The 15,029-nt window shown below is 45.7% G+C and overlaps 1 protein-coding gene across 1 annotated transcript in view; it reads right to left on the bottom strand.

Annotated features, from left to right (window-relative positions):
• HAUS6 (HAUS augmin like complex subunit 6) overlaps nucleotides 1-15,029 on the bottom strand; it is a 199,397-nt gene that overhangs the window by 137,559 nt on the left and 46,809 nt on the right. Inside the window, exon 3 of the mRNA XM_063914178.1 lies at nucleotides 4,531-4,603. Within this exon, the coding sequence (XP_063770248.1) occupies nucleotides 4,531-4,603 (73 nt within the window). The remainder of the gene's footprint in view (nucleotides 1-4,530; nucleotides 4,604-15,029) is intronic.

The following is a 15,029-nucleotide window of genomic DNA, read 5'->3' as shown; positions in this document are numbered from 1 at the left end:
TCCCGGAACGAACACTGCGGAAAAGGCTAGAGAGTTCTGTCTACTTTAGTATGCGACTTACCTTCTTCATTGCTTTTTGGCTGCGAGTTCCTCCCTGATGGTTGAGGTACGCTACTGCCGTTGCATTGTCCGAGCGGACGTGGACTGGTTTTCCTTGAAGAATGTTCTTTGCTTTGAATCAGTGCCATGTATATGGCTCAAAATGCCAACAGATTGGCAGGCAACATCTGGCAGCAGATTTGGTCCATTGTCCCTGGAACCACCATTTTCCGGACACTGCTCCCCAGCCCTGAAGACTGGCATCTGTGTTCAGGATTTCTCAATCTGGTATCCAAAAGGGTCTCCCCTTGTCTAGATGGGATGTTTGTAGCCACCAGGTTAATGACCTCCTTACTTTTACCGAAAGTACCATAGTCTGTTTCTTTGTCTGATGTACTCCATTCCATCTGACAAGAATAAGATGCTGCAGAAGTCTTGAGTGGAATTGTGCATACTCAAGCATGTCGAATGTTGACACCATCAAACCCATCACTCGTATTACACGTGAATGGATACAGTTTGACTGTGTAACAAGTCCCGAATCCTTGACTGTACCTTGGATATCTTGTTCAGAGGTAAAAATACTCTGCAGACCTGAATCCAGTAAAGCCCCCAAGTGAATCATCTTTTGTGACGGAACCAGAGATGATTTTGCCCAATTTATGAGCCACCCGTGCCTCTGCAGACATGTTATTGTCTGTTGGAGAAGACATCGGAGCAATTCCTGTGACTGTGCCAAGATTAAAAGGTCGTCGAGGTATGGAAAAATTATTTTCCCCTGCTTGCGGAGATAAGCTGCCATAACCACCATAATCTTGGTAAATACTCTGGGGGCTGTGGCTAACCCAAATGGTAGGGCCTGGAACTGAAAATGCTGCTGGAGGATAGTATACCTGAGAACATTGATGTGACAGTGCTATAGGAACATGTGGGTAAGCATCCTGAATATCCAGGGATACCATATAATCCCCTGGTTCCTTGGCCAAAACTATGGAATGTAAAGTCTCCATGTGAAACCGTGGTACCCAGATGTATTTGTTTAGCATTTTGAGATTAAGAATGGGCTGAAATGACCCATTTGGCTTCTGAACCAAAAACAGGTTGGAGTAAAAACCCTGTCCTCATTGTGCAGGGGGTACTGGAATAACTACTGCTGACTGAAGCAATTTCTGAACTGCTTCTTGCAAAGCCCTGGCCTTAGTCTCTACCAGAGACAGGCTGCTGCTGAAGAACCTTTGAGGAGGATGCTTCTTGAAGGGAAAAACCAAAATCTAGGAGATACATTTTCCTGCACCAAGGCATCGGTTGTAGACTGCTGACAGATCTATGCAAACTGAAGTAGTCAGCCCCCTACCCTGGGTTCCCCCAGGTGGAGGCCTGCACCATCAGGCTGATGGCTTGTCTTCTGGTTTGGAAGCTGGCCATCTGGTAACCCAATGCTTTTTTGACTTACCAAACTTATTGTATTGGGGCTGCTTGCGATCACTTTTACCAGAGACCGAAAGGGCCGGAAAGCTAGACCCTTAGGTTTGGAAATATATGTGGAAGGAAACTTTACCTTCATGGAGTCTGCTTCTGACTCCAGAATATCTGTCAATTTTTTAACCAAAAAGAAAATTTCCAGAAAAAAGGAAGAGATTCCAAAACCTTCTTGGATTTTGAATCAGCTTTCCACGTACGTAACCAAACTGCTCTGCGAGCAGCTATTGTTAAGGCTGATGCCCTAGAAGCAATACCACCCATATCTAATGCCGCTTCTTCCAAGAATACTGCAGCCTGTTTAATATGAGCTATATGGGATTTTTGCTCCCTGAAAGCTGATGAAAAATCCCCTTCCAACGCATCAGCCCAGGCAGCCACTGCCTTTGCCATCCAAGCTGAAGCCATGGCTGGCTTTATGACTGCTACAGACAGAGAAAACATGTTTTTTAGGAAACCATCCACTCTCCTATCCATGACCTCATTTAATGATATTGAAGGCAAAATAGATTTTCGCACTAGTCGAATCACATGCTATCTACTTTAGGAGCCAACTCCCTTTTTAAACAATCTCCAGCTGGAAAAGTATAATTGGAATCCAATTTTTTTGGGAATCCTATATTTTTTAATTGGGTGTAACCCAAGCCTCTTCCATCAGCTGATCTGACCCTGGAAACTCAGTCTTAACTGTTTTGGGACGTTTAAACACAGGTGCCTTGGTCAACACAGGCTCTGTTGTATCTTCTAAGGATAGAATGGCTTTCATTGCTCTAATTAACTCTGCTATATACACTGAGCCGAGACCTTCTTCCTCCTCTTCGTATGCCGAAAATAGTAACTTGAGCTCTCATCTTCTGATGAATCCTCATGTGTAGCCTGTGAAGGTGAAGATTTACTTACCACCGGTTTATCAGCTTGTTTCATTTGAGAATCTAGCTGCTGGGAGAAATGATATACCGTAGGTAGGGAGCTGCATGTAATAGTTAATAGTGTACCCCATTCCTGGTACAGAAGCTATAGGAATTATTCGCTCAGCTATACTGGACAAGGTCTGTGGAAACACAGCCCAAGGTGGATCCATCTGTACAGGGATCTGTCTTGTATATTGTTGAAAAACAAAACAATTTGCACATAAATCATCCTGAACCAGATCCTGAGATAAGACAAACATGATAAGTGTACCTTTGTCACCTTTGCCGCTCTTAGACATAATAATCAGCATTTTCAGTGTAATACACAATTTGAAACTGTAATCACTTTAAACCTTCTAAAGCGATATACAATCTGACCCTACCCATGCACCAGCATTGAGGATCAGAAAAAACAACTGACAACATATAGTAAAGTCAGCGATCACACTAGCAGTCAGTCACATGTATGGTTGCCCGGGATTTAGGGCCAAAAATGGCCATGATTCAATCCCGGGATTGGAAGCTCCAATCTCGGGGATTGAGGGATCAGCGTTGAGCGTCCACAGGACGCTTAGACGCTTCCCGGCTTCCTTGTTCCGGTCATGCTGCGCAGTCAGCCGCTGCAGGGAGCCGCCAGCAGAGTTTAGAGGATGTTCCACACCCGCGGTATATGGCGAGTTGTGTGCGCAGGGTGGGGCGAGGGGGCGGCCACATAGCAAAATGCCAATCCCGGGATTGGCCATTTTTCAATCCAGATACCCGGGATTGAAAAAAAATGGCCCAGGACTGGGTTCCCTAATCACATGTGATTTAGTCATACGAGCACATCATCAACTACAAACATTTTTAAGCATGTAGGAGCACATATTACTGAATTCTGTTTCAACAGATCCAACGTATTCAGACGCAATGCGAAGGAAACCACAGTAAATGTATACAGACTCATACGCAATCTAACTATTCGTACTCAAAAAAGTAGATTGAGATTTAGTGCTGTATAGCCCGTACTCAGAGTGGGATACAGGGAGACTCGCCTCGCTTCCAGGATCGATCAATACGTTAACGAACTCTGAGTGGATCCAGGCGCTACTAGTGTACACTGCTGCTCCATGAAGCTATAGTGAACAGACGCTAAGTGAACACAGATGCAGCAGTCACACAGCCGCCTATGCTGCGACCGGGGCCCCTCGTGGTAGCATCTGGGACGGAAGCGAGGAAACAGTTCATGGCGGGAGACTCGGCAGAAACTGGTCATGAACCGGGGGGGAGGGGCGACCAGGAGAGCATCCAACTCCCCCTGCTGACATCAAAGGGATCGCGGCCTCATGCTATTCCTGGTGCCTAAGATCCCTAAGGCCTAGTACTGGTGCACCTACGTCAGCTACCGTTTGGTAGACTCCTCCCAATACAGTGCGGCTGTGTCCGTATTCCCCTACTAAGCGGAACGGATGCCTTACCTTCTCCCCGTGCTCCGGCCACAGGTCTGCTGGACCTGCTAGTATATCCGACACAGACACCCGCCGAAACAGCACTGTACTGGTGGGTAAGCGTTGTCGCGACCCGGCGGCGAGTTGTTGGAGCGACTCTAAGCGTATAAGACGCCGTTTAGAAAGATCACTCAAAACTAGTAAGACTATAAAAACATCATAAGAAAGCTTAGGGCTGCTAAAAAAACAGCAGCCTTCTGTCCATGGTCCGGCTCCTGCCGCACCAAACAAAAAAAACTGATTTGCCTGAGCCAGTGGGCGGGGATAAATGGACGGGTCCGTTGCATCCTGGGAGGCCAGAAAGCTTTGATCGATGAGTGCCCAATCCGCTGTCGCTCCATCATATCCCATTGTTATCCTGTGGATAACCTGTGGACCCTGCCAGAGAAAGTAGGTATAATTAGCTAAACTACACAAAAAAAAAAAATAATAATTAATAATAATAATTAATAATAATAATAATAATAATAATAATAATAATAATAATAATAATAATAATAATAATAATAATAATAATAATAATAATAATAATAATAATAATAATAATAATAATAATAATAATAGACATTGGACAGTGTTCGAGATAAAAATCCATTCATTAGAACAGAACTTACAGAAATTTTCTTCAACCAGTCACATACTGCTTTTCTGAACTCTGCATCCTTCTTCTTGTCTAGAGGCCAAAACCTGTCGTCAATAACAGAACAGTTTTATTCATAAAATTCATAAGATTGCGAAGGGATGGAAAGGTCTGCGCACTGAGTTATGTTGCCAATGTGAACAGGGTGTTCTGCAGTTATAGGGGATGTCAACTCCCCTTTTAAAATAATCGGTATAAGACTGGTTTTACCCAACTGCGCTATCGCCCCTCGGTGTCTAATGCCTGTAGTCAGGCTTGTTAAAACATTTGTTGTGTAATGATCGATATCTGCCAATGAAATGCTATAAGAGCTGAACTAGCTCTGAAACTTTTACTTATGATTAATTAAAATGGAGTATGCATTTACAGTGCATTAATGCATAAATAAATATTGCATCAAATATGTAAAGTACTGTGGTGCAAAAATCAGTTCATTTGAAAGATCCGTGCACTCCGCATCTAATGAGGAGATGAATGAGATTACCACTGATGGTGATCATTGGCTGAGACCAGCATCCCGTGTCGCTACAGCGGCTAAAAGTCTGTGCGGTCTTGAGCGCTATCGTTGCGGCCGTTTGTCTCAGACTGTGGGACTCGGGCAGCGTTCAGGATAAACAAAGGGGCTCCGGGCTGACTCTGCTCTGGGTGCCGTGCCCGCTTCCTCGGTTGGTCTTGTTCCAGACTTCCCTGTGAGCTTGCGTCCTGCACCTGGCTTGTCGTTGCCTGGGGAGGGAATGTGCCGACTCGATCTCTGCAGAACCTTTTGCCGGACACACACCCTCACTTGCAGAGACTCACTTTTTGTTCTCCTTTGGGCGCCACCCATCTGTCCTTTCCGCTTGCGATGTTCCTTGCTGTGCTAGCTCAGTTTTTGTACACCCGGCGCTTCATAGAAGTATCAGTGTCCTTACTATCCGTTCTTCTGGGCGACGAACCGTATCTCCAAAGTGTTTCGGCTTGCTGGCCTTCCTCTGGAAGCCTGTGTGATTCACTGTTCTCTGGCATAAGTGGAGTTAAGCTATCTTGTGGGTGGGAGCATTTACTGTTGGTAGTTCATACTTTGATTGTGATTGTTTTTTCTAGATATCAAATCAATAGTTCTGTGGATTGGTTATTTATACTTAGGTTTTTGTAGATGTCAATCACAATCCATCAATGGTTCTTCATTTACGGTTTAGTGTTGCAGATTTCACGATAAAAGTAACATTTCTTGATACACGTAAATAACAAAATTGTTTGCTACTAGATCTCATTTTATACATAAACTCCCATTGTTCATGCAGTCTGTTTTGAACATTGCATGTGAATATGTAACAGACTTATGTTTTTCAATAAGGGGTATATGCAATTGCGGTCGAATTACCGAAATTGTCGAATTTCGGGATTTTCGCCCAAAAAAAAAAAAATTCGTCAATGCAATTCAGTGCTTTCCGTCAAAAAAACGGACTTTCAAAATTCGACTTTTTGAAATTCGACTTTTGTCAAATTCGACTTTTCTGCAATGATACAAGTGCTGCAATTCGACCAAAGTGTATTCAATTCAAGTTTGGAAATTCGACAACAGTGCTTTTAGACAGTAAATTCGTCATTTTCAATCCGCCACACTTTGGAGGGTGAAACCAATAAAAAAAAAATTAAAACATGTTTTTTTTGGTGTTTTTTTGGGGGGGGAATAGTATATCTATTTATATTAGAAGGGATTAGGTACTTGGTTTGTCTTTTTTGGTTGCACAAGTATTATATGTTTTTAAAAATATTTTTTTAATAGCTGGAACAGTAAAATCAAGGAAAAAAAAATGGCGTGGGGTCCCCCCTCCAAAGCATAACCAGCCTCTGGCTCTTCGAGCTGGTCCTGGTTCTAAAAATGCGGGGAAAAATTTGACAGGGGTCCCCCGTATTTTTTACACCAGCATCGAGCTCCACTAGCTGGACAGAATGCCACAGCCGGGGGTCACTTTTATACAGTGCCCTGCGGCCGTGGCATTAAATATCCAACTAGTCACCCCTGGCCGGGGTACCCTGGGGGAGTGGGGACCCCTTATCTGTCCAGCTAGTGGAGCTCGATGCTGGTGTAAAAAATACGGGGGACCCCTACTTTGTCCCCCGTATTTTTTGCAACCAGCACCAGGTGCAGAGCCCGGTGCTGGTTTTAAAAATACGGGGGATCCCCTGTCAATTTTTTCCCCGCATTTTTAGAACCAGGACCAGCTCGAAGAGCCCGAGGCTGGTTATGCTATGGAGGGGGGACCCCACGCCATTTTTTTTCCAGGTTTTTCACGTTTTTTCAATTTGCGGCAAAATCCGGCAAATCGGCCATTTTTCGCCCGCGGGAATGTCGAATACGTTTTTCATTGAATATGGTGAATTCCGGCAGCCACCTGCCGGAATTCACCTGTCGAATTAAAAAAACGGCGATAATTTGCCGCGATTCGCCCGCAATTGCATATACCCTTAAGTGTGACTTGAATAGAATAGTGTAATTTTGTGCCTATTTTCTGTATAAATGTATTATTCCTATCAAAAAGCTGTTACTTAGTTGTTATGAATATATTTACTTTGATACTAGTGGGCTTAGAGTGTCTGAACTCAGGATGTAAAGATATCTTCATTTACAAGTTATGGATCATACTTCATTGTCCTGGTTGAGGCTTTTGGGTGTTAGGGTCCCCATATTGATCATCAATATGCAGTTCCTCCCTGTTGATGTGTGTATATAGTAGTGTCACCCCCCCCCCCCCCAACCCCTCCCCCCCAGTTTCTTATCCTCCTTCAGCCCTGTGACCTTCATTAGTGTGGGATTTGATTCAGGATATTCTTTGCAATGTAAGGAAAGTGGATGTTCTTAAGATTCCTTATGTGTTAGTTTATTCTTATTTTGAGTGGTTGTATAGTCCTTCCCATGTATTGTTGCGGGCAGGGACATTGTAACATATATATGATGCCCTTCCTGTGACATGTTAGGTTGTCCTGTATTTTAAATTTTGTGGAATTTGAAACAGACATTACTGCTTGGGTAGGTGTGGTACTTCTAGCTTTAGTTGTTTTGCAGCCCATGCAGGTCCCACAGTGGTAGAAGCCCCCTTTTTATGTATTGCGTCTACAGTAGTTTGTGTTTTGGTTTTTGGTGGTATGTGGCTGTGTACCAACTTCTTACTGTCTGGCACTTTCCAGAGCACTACTTTAGGTTTTGGAGGCATGTTATTTGCTAGTGTGTCATCTTGAAGTAGAATCGGACAGTGTTTATGATCTATTTAATCTGATTTGCTTGTTTTGTCTATTGTGTTATGAAAAGTATCTCTGTCTTCTGTTCTGGTCTTTTTGTATTGTAGGAGGGGAAGCCTATCATTTCCCTTAACCGTGGTATATGCCGTCTGTACCTTTTATGTATCGTACAGTTTCGCTCTAAATTTTAAACTCCGTTCTTGTCCTTGTGTCTCATAATCGCTGACTCGGGAGCAGTTCCTCCAGAGTCTTTTGAGGTGGCCTACTGGGACACTGTTCAACCAGTTTGGGTGGTGGCAGCTAGAGGCTAGTATGAAGCTATTGACGTCCACTGGTTTGTTGAACGTGTTGGTATGTATTTTGTTATCTGTGATGAATATAATACATCTAAAAATTCTACCTTCGCTTTACTATATACAGTAGTGAACTCTTAAGTTTTGGTCGTCAGTGATGTGTGATTAATCTAGTAAGAGTCGTGATCATCCTGCCAGATGAAGAAAAAGTCATCTATATATCTTGTACAGGTTCGGAAGAACATCCACTTTCCTTACACTGGAAAAAAAAAAATCATGAATCAAATCCCACACTGCTCAAGTTCACAGGGCCGAAGGAAGAAAACTGGGGGGGTGGGGGGGGGGGGGGGGTTGGTGGAGAAGAGGAAAGAGATGCACGCACACACACACACACACACACACACACTGCATTACACACCATCAGCAGGGAGGAACGATGATAATCAATATGGGGACCCAACACCCATAGGCCTCAACCAGGACAATGAAGTACGACCCGTAATTTGTAAATGGAGAATATCTTTATATGCTGGGTTCAAACACTCTATAAGCCCACTAGTATTCAAGTAAATATATTCCTAACAGATTTTTGATAGGAATAATACATTTATACAGAAAATAGGCACAAAATTACACTATTCTATTCACACTTATTGAAAAAACATAATAGTCTGCTGTTACATTCACATGCAATGTTCAAAACAGACTGCTTGAACAATGGGATTTTATGTATAAAATGTGAGATATAGTAGCAAACAATTTAAGTAATTTACTTGCATCAAGAAAATAGGATTTTAATTACCCACCGGTAAATCCTTTTCTCGTAGTCCGTAGAGGATGCTGGGGGTCCACATTAGTACCATGGGGTATAGATGGGTCTACTAGGAGCCATTGGCACTTTAAGAGTTTAATAGTGTGGGCTGGCTCCTCCCTCTATGCCCCTCCTACCAGACTCAGTCTAGAAACTGTGCCAGAGGAGACTGACATCTTCGAGAGAAAGATTTTACACAGATAGTGGCGAGATTCACACCAGCTCACACACAAGGCAAACCAAGCTAACTAGCTTGAAACATCAGCAACAGCTGAACAAGATTACTTACCAAGTAACATAACAGTACTCAACCTAGAACTAAGCAGTACTGAACTAAATAACCCCTGCAGGATCATGAAGCGCTGGGCGGGCGCACAGCATCCTCTACGGACTACGAGAAAAGGATTTACCAGTACGTAATTAAAATCCTATTTTATCTTGCGTCCTAGAGGATGCCGAGGTCCACATTAGTACCATGGGGATGTAGCAAAGCTTCCAGAACGGGAGGGAGAGTGCTTAGGATCCTGCAGAACTTAAGGTCCTCAGAGGCCAAAGTATCGAACTTGTAGAACTTTGCGAACGTGTTCGACTCCGACCAAGTAGTTGCTCGGCAGAGTTGTAAAGCAGAGACACCCCGGGCAGCCGCCCAGGAAGTACCCACCTTACGAGTAGAGTGGGCCTTAGCAGACGTAGGACACGGCAAGCTTACCGTAAAATATGCATGCTGGATAGTGAACCTGACCCAGCGAGAGATCGTCTGCTTAGAAGCAGGACACTCCATTTTCTTGGAATCATACAGGACAAATAGAGTCCAATTTTCTGTGACGAGCAGTCCTCCTCACATAGATTTTTAGAGTCCATACAACATCTAAGGACTTTAATGAAATTGCGGAGTCAGTCGCAACTGGCACCACAATAGGTTGATATGAAATGCCAACACATCCTTTGGCAGAAACCAATGTGTCCGAAGCTCAGCTCTATCTTCATGGAAGATCAAGTACGGGCTTTTACACGACAAAACCCCCAACTCCGACACACATCTAGCAGAAGCCAAGGCCAACAAAGTGACAGCCTTCCATGTGAGAAACTTGACCTCAACCTCCTGTAGAAGCTCAAAACCGTCCGACTGGAGGAACTGCAACACCACGTTAAGATCCCAGGGCACCATAGGTGGTACAAAGGGATGTTGGATGTGCAGAACTCCCTTCAAAAAGAGAGTCTGAACCTCAGGGAGGGCAGCCAACTGTTTCTAGAAGAAAATGGATAGGGCCGAAATCTGGACCTTTACGGATCCTAACCTCAGGCCCATATCCACACCTGCTTGCAGGAAGAGGAGAAACTGTCCCGGTTGAAACTCCACCATAGGAAATGTCTTGGAATCGCACCAAGATACACATTTCTTCCAAATACAATGGTAATGTTTAGACGTTACTCCTTTCCTAGCCTGTATCAGGGTAGGAATAACCTTCTTCGGAATGCCCCCCCGAGCTAGTATCTGGCGTTCAACATCCATGCCGTCAAACGAAGCAGTGGTAAGTCTTGATAGGCGAACGGCCCATGCTGCAGCAGGTTCTCCCGAAGAGGAAGAGGCCTCGGCTCTTCTAGTAGTAGATCCGCGTACAAAGACCTTCTTGGCCAGTCTGGAGAAGTGAGGATTGCTTGAACCCTTGTTCTCCTTATGAGCTTTAGCACCCTTGGAATAAGTAAGAGTGGTGGAAACATGTACACAAACTTGAAAATTCACGAAGTCACTAGGGCGTCCACCGCTTGCGGATCCCTCGACCAATTTCGCCGAAGCTGCTTGTTGAGACGAGAGGCGATCATGTCTATTTGAGGTACACCCCAAAGATCTGTTACCTCCTTGAACACCTCCAGATGGAGACCACACTCCCCTGGATGGAGATAGTGTCTAAGGAAGTCCGCTTCCCAGTTGTCTACTCCCGGAATGAAGAATGCCGACAGCACCAATGCGTATTTTTCTGGCCAGAGGATGATTCTGGTTACCTCTGACACCGCAGCTCTGCTCTTCGTTTCGCCCTGTCGGTTTATGTAAGCCACTGTCGTTACATTGTCCGACTGCACTTGAATGGCCCGATTTCTCAGAAGATGGGCCGCTTGGAGAAGACCATTGTAGACGGCTTAGTTCCAGAATGTTTATCGGCAGGCCAGATCCCAAACTTAACCATCTTTCTTGGAAGGTTTCCACTTGAGTTAATGTGCCCCAACAACTTGCATCCGTGGTTAGAAGGAACCAGTTCCTAATCCCAAACCTGCAGCCCTCCAGAAGGGGAGGTAATTGCAGCCACCAGAGGAGCGACGACAGACGTATTCTCTGGTGCATGTGTAGATGGGACCCTGACCACTTGTCCAGGAGATCCAGTTGGAAGGACTGCGCCCCAGAGGCTTCCATCTGTGGTTAGAAGGATCCAGTCCTGAATCCCAAACCTGCAGCCCTCCAGAAGGTGAGGTAGTTGGAGCCACCAGAGGAGCGAAATCCTGGCCTTTGGCGCCAGACGAATTTGCATGTGCAGATGAGATCCTGACCACTTGTCCAGAAGATCCAGTTGGAAGGACAGAGCATGAAACCTTCCGTACTGTAGAGCCTCGTAAGAGGCCACCATCTTCCCCAGAAGGCAAATGCACTGATGAACTGACACCCGGGCTGGCTTCAGGACATCCCGGACTATTGTTTGCATCACCAACGATTTTTCCTCTGGAAGAAACACCCTCTGCACTTCAGTGTCGAGGATCATTCCCAGAAAGGACAACCTCCTGGTGGTTCCAAATGTAATTTTTGAAAATTCAGGCTCCAACCGTGTTCCCTGAGCAGGTGGGTCATGAGAACAATGGACTAACAGCTTCTCCTTGGATGACACCTTTATCAGCAGATCATCCAGATATGGAATTATGTTCACCCCCTGTCTACGGAGGAGAACCATCATTTCCGCCATCACCTTGGTGAATACCCTCAGTGCTGTGGAGAGGCCAAATGGTAGGGCCTGGAACTGAAAATCAGTGACCAACAGTGAGAATCGAAGAGAAGTTTGATGCGGCAGCCAAATCAGAATGTGGAGGTACACATCCTTGATATCCAGGAATTCCCCCTCCTTCAGACCAGATATCACCATCCTTAGAGACTCCATTTTGAACTCCCTCAGAAAGGGGTTTAGGGATTTTAAGTTCAGAATTGGCCTGACCGAACCATCCGGTTTTGATACCACAAATAGGTTCGAATTGTAACCTTTGTCTTGCATCTGGGGAGGAACTGGTACAATAACCTGTGCCTCCACCAACTTCTGGATGGCTCCCTGTAGGATAGCTCTGTCTGCCAGCAAAGCTGGCAAGCCTGATTTGAAGAACTGGTGAGGAGGGAGATCTTGAAATACCAGCCAGTACCCCTAGGACACAATATCTAGCACCCAGGTATCGAGTCCGGATGACACCCAGACGTGACTGAAATGTCCAAGTCTCACCCCCACCGGCCCTACCTCCAGGCCACGCGGTCTACCGTCATGCTGAGGACTTTGGCGTACCTGAAGCGGGTTTCTGTTCCTGGGAACCTGAAGTAGCAGTTTCTTGGATTTTGGTCGACCTCCTCTAAAGAAAGTGTTGGACGGTTTGGCCTTTCTTGTTTTAGCAACCCGAAAGGACTGATGCAGCTGAAGAAAAAAGGTTTCTTCGGAGTCAGTGCAGCTGAGGGAAGACAAGGCGAGACTTACCCGCTGTAGCCGTGGAGATCCATGCATCCAACGCTTCCCCAAAGAGAGCCAGACCTGTGTAGGGTAGGGTCTCCACACTTCTCCTGGATTCTGCATCTGCAGACCACTGGTGTAGCCAGAGACCCCTGCGAGCTGAGACAGACATGGAAGAAATTCCTGCAGCCATTGAACCCAAGTCCTTCATGGATTCCACCATAAATCCTGCAGAATCCTGAATGTTATGTAAAAACAATTCAATGTCATTCTTATCCATTGTATCCAAATCCTCAAGTAATGTGCCTGACCACTTTACTATAGCTTTGGAAATCCATGCACAGGCAATAGTAGGATGTAGTATCAACCCTGAAGCAGTGTATATGGATTTGAGCGTACTATCAATTTTGCGATCAGCCGGCTCTTTTAAGGCAGTAGATCCTGGAACCAGTAAAACTACCTTTTGAGAGTCTGGATACAGACGCATCCACTATGGGTGGGTTTTCCCATTTCTTTCCATCCTCCTCAGGGAAGGGGAAAGCAACCAGAACCCTTCTAGGGAGCTGGAATTTTTTCTCCCGGTTTTCCCATGCTTTTTGAAAAATAGCACTTAATTCTTTGGACGCAGGGAAGGTTAGCGAGGCTCTTATTGTCAGTGAAGTAAGCCTCTTCAACCTGCCCAGGTGTTGTATCTGCAATATTCATCACATCCCTTAGAGCCTCCATCATCAACTGCACCCCTTTAGCAAGAGATGCAGCCCCCCCCCTGAGCACATCCCCATCACCGTCTGCCATGTCAGAATCGGTATCCGTGTCATCTTGCATAATCTGGGCAAGAGCACGTTTGTGGGAACCTACAGAGGGGGGCCCTGAGGTAACAGAACCGGACCAAACTGCCATAGAGTTCTGTAAAACCAGAGTTGCAGATTCATTCTGTGCAACCCTAGTAGAAATCATCTGACAAATCATAGATTTGATAGAGGATAACCATCCAGGCTCCCTTGCTGGTATCTGCGCTAAAACAGAGCAATCCTGATTACATGGAATGAGATCATCCTTAGAGGACATAACCTCTGCAGCATATGACACAGTACCTGGACATAGCTAAATGTAGACCCCAAACACTCCACACACAGGGGAGGCTAGACAGAGTTTTAGCCCCAAGATTGGCAAGAGACAGATTGTAGCTAACCCCCACACAGCGCTTTCAAGGTTTAGGGAGACCCCAACCAGCGCTGCTGTGTACCTTAGGTTACACAGCCTGTATACAGCCTCCCCTTACCTTCTACAACCCCCTGGTACCGTAAGAGATAGCTGGAGTTGTCATGGAGGGACTGCACTTCACTGACAAAGTTTCTGCAGGCAGGAAAATGGCACTGAACGCTGCTGGGTCAGCTCTGAGAAGAAGCTCCACCCCCTTTCATGGCGCAGTCTACCAGCTCTTCTGGAGATTATACTGGCAGCGATCCTCGGACCCCGACAGGCTTCGGTGTAGGTGCTGGCTCAGGGCGCCCCTCACAGCATCGCACTATGTACCGCTGAGACCCAGAGCGCAGTCAGTACTACGCTCCATACCCAATTGCCGCCATCTTCACACCAGCTCCCCGCTTGCTAGTGGAGCAGATGACTGGCTCGCCACTGACCTTCTGGCTCTGTAAGGGGGTGGCGGCATGCTGCTGGGGTGAGCGATCCACTAGTGTTCACTTTAGGATTTTTTTAGGGCAGGGTGCCGATTACTGAGGAGGGCACATTTTAATTTTGAAGGGCACATTTTTGGTGTGACACTTTGCGCACAAAGCATAGCGCATATGTCTATAGTTGTTATATCAGGATTTTGGTACTTACCGATAAATCCCTTTCTCCGATTCCACAGGGGCCACTGGAGTGTAGTTACAATGGGGAGATAGTAGGTGGTATTGGTAGCTGGCACTTTAAAAATTCTCACACTGTGGCTAGCTCCTCCCCTACTATCTCCCCTCCAAGCCAGTCTACGTTAAACTGTGCCCGAGGAGAGCTGTAATAAACAAACCGTAAGGTAGAGGAGGTTAACGACGCCCTGTAAACCAGGCGAACACAAACTAAACCTGGAACAGAACCTGACAAAAAACCAGGCTAGCCTGAACCCAACAAGCAGTCATATGGTGATCTGCAATCGTTAATCAAACAAAAATCAGGAGAAACAGCGCTGGGCGGGCGTCCAGTGGCCCCTGTGGAATCGGAGAAAGGGATTTATCGGTAAGTACCAAAATCCTGATTTCTCCTTCATCCACTAGGGGCCACTGGAGTGTAGTTACAATGGGGACGTCCCAGAGCTCCCAAAAAACGGGTGGGAAAGCGCTGAGAGTCCTGTAAAAACTGCTCGGCCAAACAGTGATGCAGAGGTCGTAAAAGTGTCAAACTTGTAGAATTTGACAAAACGAATGTCGGTTTGACCAAGTAGCCGCCCGACAAAATA

The sequence above is a fragment of the Pseudophryne corroboree genome, chromosome 1 (assembly GCF_028390025.1).
Source record: "Pseudophryne corroboree isolate aPseCor3 chromosome 1, aPseCor3.hap2, whole genome shotgun sequence".
In the NCBI taxonomy this organism is placed as follows: Eukaryota; Metazoa; Chordata; class Amphibia; order Anura; family Myobatrachidae; genus Pseudophryne; species Pseudophryne corroboree.
This window is presented reverse-complemented; position numbering and strand designations above follow the sequence as displayed.